This window comes from Vicia villosa, linkage group LG5 (genome assembly GCF_029867415.1).
Source record: "Vicia villosa cultivar HV-30 ecotype Madison, WI linkage group LG5, Vvil1.0, whole genome shotgun sequence".
NCBI lineage: Eukaryota > Viridiplantae > Streptophyta > Magnoliopsida > Fabales > Fabaceae > Vicia > Vicia villosa.
In genome coordinates this window covers 161,496,288-161,502,287 of record NC_081184.1, presented here as the reverse complement: position 1 = coordinate 161,502,287, position 6,000 = coordinate 161,496,288, and the positions used below count along the sequence as shown (strand labels likewise).

Sequence of the window (6,000 nt, the reverse complement as noted above, 5' to 3'; positions counted from 1 at the left end):
GAGTGATAAAAAAAATGGAGTAATAAGACCAACAAAGTAGGAATAAATATAGGGTGGGACCGTGTGACACTTTAGTGGTATATATAAAAAGCAATATTGTTCGATGGTGTTAGGACCCATTCATATACACATTGCTAATCAACAACTTCATTTCTAAGCTCTCTTGCTTTTCTCCTACGATTATAGATATATACAAACAAATATAGAGATGAATTTAGTGAAGAAGTGTAAGAGAGTATGGGGAAGCAGCAAGAGATTGTGTGATGCACAAGACAGTACTAGCAGTGGCAGCTATGGAAAATTATCAGAAAAGTGTCACAAAAAGCAAAAAGATAATACTAAGAAAGCACCAAATGGTTGTCTTTGTGTCTATGTTGGACCTGAGAGACAGAGATTCGTAATCAAGATCAAAATATTCAATCACCCTTTGTTCAAAACTCTTTTGGAAGGTGTTGAGAATGAATATGGATATAGAAACGATGGTCCTCTATGGCTTCCTTGTCATGTTGACATGTTCTGTGAAGCACTTGTGGAGATAGAGAGTGATGAGGTTGATATGGGTTTTGTAGGTTGCAATTTTCCAATGAGTCACAAACACAGCTCAGCTTCACAATATTCTCCGTTGTCTTGTCGTTCTAACTTGAGTTCATATGATGCAAATTATGAGGTTTTGGTATGAAGTTGTAAACTAAAAATTACTGCTGTAGATATGTATAAGAAAGATAGATATTTTTGTGAAACGTATTTTCTGTGATAGATATATATTTCTTTAAGATATATTCAACCCGAATTGAAGTATTCTCTCAATAACTTTTTTAATTAAGATTGTTTTAGTGATATACCAAACACACATTTGTTTTACATAAACTTTTATTTTTGCACTTAACACCAATAATACATTGATCAATAATTATTTTATCTCGCATTTAGACTTAATTTTTTAGAACTGAAGTTTATTAACAAGTTGCTTGAGATGTGTTGATGTGCATAAGGTATATTATTATGCACGGTGCATAAATACTTAAATATTGTTTATATTACTCAAAGTATTATATTTATTACTCAAAATAATAAAAAGATTACTCAAAATAGTATAAATATTACTCAGAACAATGTATATATTACTCAAAATAGTTAACATTCGATATTACTCAGAATGGTGTAAATATTACTTAAAATAGTGTATTCATTACTCACAATTAATAATTACTCGTAATTAATTGATGTGTACAAATAATGCATATATTATTCATGGATTATGATATTATTATTCGTTTCTAACTAAAATGTTACTCGGAATAATTTAAATATTACTCGTACGAGACTTATGCACCGTGCATAAGGATATACCTTATGCACATCAACCTGACCCAAGTTGCTTTATACATATGATAAAAAAATTAGGAGACAACTTCTCTACCCATCTCAAAAAGTTGGGTAATGTACCTTCAACCAATCAGAGGATTTCATTTAATTTTAATATATTTAATTAATTATAAAATAATACAATTATTTGATGTTTCCAAGATATTTTACATTGAAGGTAACTTTACCAAACTTTTTGAGTTGGGTAGATAAGAATTCACAAAAAAATTATAGGTTTGACCAGTAAACAAATCTGAAATATACTTTTAACTTTTTCTGTCCCACTCATTCTTGTTGCAATATTTATGGGGTGTGATATGTTTTCTGATTTGATTTAATATGAGCATTCGAAGTTCATGGATTAACTCTTTTGAGTCTTCAAACTCGTCATCGCTAGGGGACTAACATTCTCATAACAATCCTCACTTAAAATAAGTGCATTATGAATATAATTACCATTGCTCCATCTCTTTGGACAATCGTTCTTAAAATGGTTAAATATACGTTACCCTCTGCAATTATAGTGAGTTTTGATTTTTTTCCAATAATTTTTTTTTTGTGAACTCACCCCTAATTTATCCAGATTTTCTCCAATAAAACCATGATGCTACATTTTTGTAAAGATTCCACTAACAGATCCTACGTGGCATTTGGAATGTTGCTGACCGAGTATTTATTTGTCAGGTTGTACCAAACTTTTAAATTGCCCTTGTAAATGTTAGGGTTCCATGTGTTATCATCTTCTTCTTCTTCTTCTTCCATTTGCTTCTTCTGCAAATTCCATTCGATTTCCTCTTCCATCCATTTTTTGTTAATTTTTTTCATCCATTTAGTTTCAAAATTGTTTAGAAATGGTTGTAACTGACACAGTTGAAAACATATATCAAAATTAGTACATAATAAACAGTTGGTAATTATCAACCTAATGAGGATACCACACACCTTTTGCTGATAAAAAAATAAGACATATCTCTTGTCTTGTCCAACATCTTCCATTAGCAACCGTAGAAACCACCTCCAGTTGTCTTTTGTTTCAGTCTCCATAACACCAAAGGCCAATGAAAAGTATTGGTCATTGGGGTCCCTACCCACAACAATTAATAGTTGACCACCATCTTTTATTTTCGAATGGCATCCATCAACTCCAACAAATGGTTTGCAACCGTTAATGAATTATTTTTTACAACCATGAAAACAAAAGTAAAAAGATCCAAACTTGGGCTGAATTGTAGGGTTTGGTCTGCCAACAGTGATCTTCAAAGTATTCCAAGAATTCACCCTCTACAACTCAGCTGTGCATATCTCCATAAATTTGCATATTGCTTATCTGCATCTACTTCTATTATCTTCTTTTCTATGAGCTTTGCCTTCCATGCCTTAGCTACAACTATTCCCACATAGTAGTTCTGTCTCATGTCCTGAATAATATCACAAATCTTAACTGTCTCAAATATTTGCATCTTCTTCACAACTGCCTTAGCCCAAAAGAATTTGAGTGTATAAACATCACAAAAAACTAATAGAGATTATGCACATTCAAAACTAGATCAAAATCATTCCAAAAGTGGTGTCACAATCGATTTGGCCTAGGGCTTCAATCGGTTAGGTGATCAGATTTTCCAAGATATTAAGCGACATTAATCAATGCAAGGATCTAGTCGACTTGGAGACTAAGTTTCACTCAGATTAGATTTGAAAATACGCGCACCTAGATGTGCCAATCAATTGGCTTGAGGCTCCAATCGACTGGGTTTACGTAATTCAACTTCCTTGGTGTTCTTTAGGGCTTTGTGCTGGATTTTCTTTGGCCTTTTCAATTTTCTACACCCTTGCCGTACTTTATTTGCACCTCTTTTCTATAAACAATGAGATAAGTATGTCCACCACAGACGTATCCACTCAACATAATATGAGTTTAGCAGATCACTGAGGATAAGAGATGTTGAGATATCCTCAGTGAAAAAACTTTGCTTTGATCTCCATAGTTGATATCCATCATCAGTGATCATCCATGGACCAGAGACATTAAATCACAAACCACTGTATACTTAAGAGTATACTTTTGCTTTGCACAATTTCATTTTATATGCACTAAGGCTTCCAGCTGCAAAGAATCCCGACAAAACATATTAGGATTTCACCTTTGGTACCTAGATATTCTTGGGTTCACGTGCATTAGTGCTTCTAGAAGGTTTAGGGTTATCACCTTTATACCTTTTTAAGTTATCAAAACAAATGGCCTATAAATGACCAAATCTATTGCAATGTGAGCATTTATAAACGAGCACATTCTTTTTCTTCTTATTTAATCCTTTACTAGGTGCTCTATCTAATTTAAATCTTAGTCCATTTTTATTTAAGGAAGACCTTTAAATTGACAGGAATAAGTGAAGATTTTCTTTCACCTTAGTAAATTTACTTAGTTTCATGTAAATCTGTCACTTTCTTTTTCAACTAGAAACAAGTCTCACATGTTCCTACTGAGTTTCTAATAATAGTCATTTCTAACTTAAGTAGGGATTAAGTGAAGATTTTATTTCACCTTAGTAAATTTACTTAGAGTTTCATGTAAATCTGTCACTTTCTTTTTTCAACTAGACACAAGTCTCACATGTTCCTACTGAGTTTCTAGCATTAGTCATTTCCAACTTAAGTGTTTTATTACTTTCTTAAAAAAAAAAAATAGATACTCCATAAGGTCTAAGTTGTGTTTTTTAATCATATTATTTTCTTCAATTAACTTAACACCAATTTTAAACAACTGTTTATAGGATGACTTTGTTACCTTATGTTTATCTTCCCCGTAAGATACCTTTAAGAAAAATTCATCTTCTTTGTTGGAGGAGGATTCTTCGAATGTTATTCTTAAGATTGACTCTTCTTCATGAGGTTTTGTTTTCTCTCATTTTCTCGAAGATTCCACTGGATGGGATTTCTTCCTTTTGGTATCTTCTAACAGATAAATTTCCTCCATTTGATGTTGAGTTATCTAAAGATCTTTCAACTATTGAACATGAGTTATTTTGAAGGAGTTTGATGAAGTTGTTGAAGACTCTTTGGTCGGTAAGCTTAAACCTTCATCTCTAAGTAATTGAACTAATTCTTTCAACATTTCTATGATTTCATCCTTTGATTTTTTTTCTTAATTTCATAAACACTCACATCCTTTGAGTTAAGGATTGGATTCGATTTCCAATTCTTAATTCTTAGATATTGATTTAACGAATGTTCCAATATAACTTGCGACTTTAGACTAATATTCTTGAGTTTACGAACCGAACAGACAAATTATAGACTAAATCCCCAAACCAAAACTTTTAACAAATTTAGTTTTTAACCTAAACAAATATTTCCTTAAGGATGAATTATTCAACCAAGAGAAAAATACTCCTTGGTGAATTTACAATGATACCCATTTCCCGAATACAAGATTTCTCACCAAACACAAAAACTTTCTCGAAGCGCTACAACTAAATTAATGTGAGAGAAAGTGAAAAATAATTTAGAGAGAGAGTGTGAGGAGTGACATAAGAGACTCACGTTTTTTGGATGTGAAAATGTGAATGGAAGAACCTCTATTTATAGGCTAGAGGTTAGAACAAAAAAAATTATTTCAAGGGCCAAAAATAATGAACCAATCGTTTGGCTTCTTGCCCAATCGATTGGAAGCCCTAAATTTAATCAATTACAATTTTTTTAAAATGAAAGAAAGGATACATAAACATTGCCTTTTATTAAGATGTTATCACAAACATTTGAGGACGCTTTTTGCACTAACTCAATCGATTGTGTATGAGTGTCATTGGATAGTACAAAATTTTGTCCAAAAACTTTGTAACAGTTCCTGATTCAACTGACACAACTCCAAAACATTTTTAGGGATGTTTTTTTCAAAAATGGAGGCTTAAAGACTTGTTTTAGTGAATATGTGATTTAACTATATAACTTTAGGAAAAAGCCCTTGTGTTTTTACAAAACACAGTTCACTTAGATGTGACTGTACGAATTTTCACACTTCCTCTCTTTCACACTTTGAGGCTTCAAAGCCTGCCAAGTAAATCAATCATATTGTTCTGGACTGGGCCGACGCTTGGCCCAATCGCACTAGGTCCCAAATCATTATCAGCCCATAGACAGTCCCGACATACGGTTAAGGTGCCCGTCACAGGCACGAGCGTGTGACTTTCGGCCTGTTGACTCCACTGGCGTCATAGTCGAGCAAGGCTTGTCTCGAGTAAAGTCACCCGCCTGAGACAAAGCCGATATTCCTCGCGAGCACCTCTACCCGCTCCATCCGCCGAAGAGCCTCCTCCTCGTAGGGTTTCCTCACTCCTAACCCTCCGGATTAAGCAGAGTCCACGTGCTCCCTAAAAGGCCTTGAAGATCCATCTGATCAGGTACGATCACATATAAACAGTTGTTTGAATCTTATAGGAGACAAGGCTTGAGATGAATTCAAATTAAGTATCATCATCAGAGGATGTTTATAGTGATCACCAAATCCTAATCCGCCTGCTTATATCTTTGACTGCTTGTCATACTGGAATACACATAATTTGTAAGAGTTGCTATGCAAGTTGACATTCAAGTTGCAAAGCTCCTTTTACATGTAATAATCAAAAGCACATTATCCAG

The 6,000-nt window shown here is 33.5% G+C and overlaps 1 protein-coding gene across 1 annotated transcript; it reads left to right on the top strand.

The window, feature by feature from the left end:
* Positions 1 to 208: 208 nt before the first annotated feature.
* Positions 209 to 679, top strand: LOC131605888 (auxin-responsive protein SAUR71-like). Its single transcript, XM_058878186.1, has one exon. It carries the CDS (start codon positions 209 to 211, stop codon positions 677 to 679), a length of 471 nt encoding a protein of 156 aa, XP_058734169.1.
* Positions 680 to 6,000: the final 5,321 nt, after the last annotated feature.

Bases quoted from the DNA above. Each gene is read 5' to 3' on its own strand.
- LOC131605888 (XM_058878186.1), top strand. From the start codon at position 209: ATGAATTTAGTGAAGAAGTGTAAGAGAGTATGGGGAAGCAGCAAGAGA.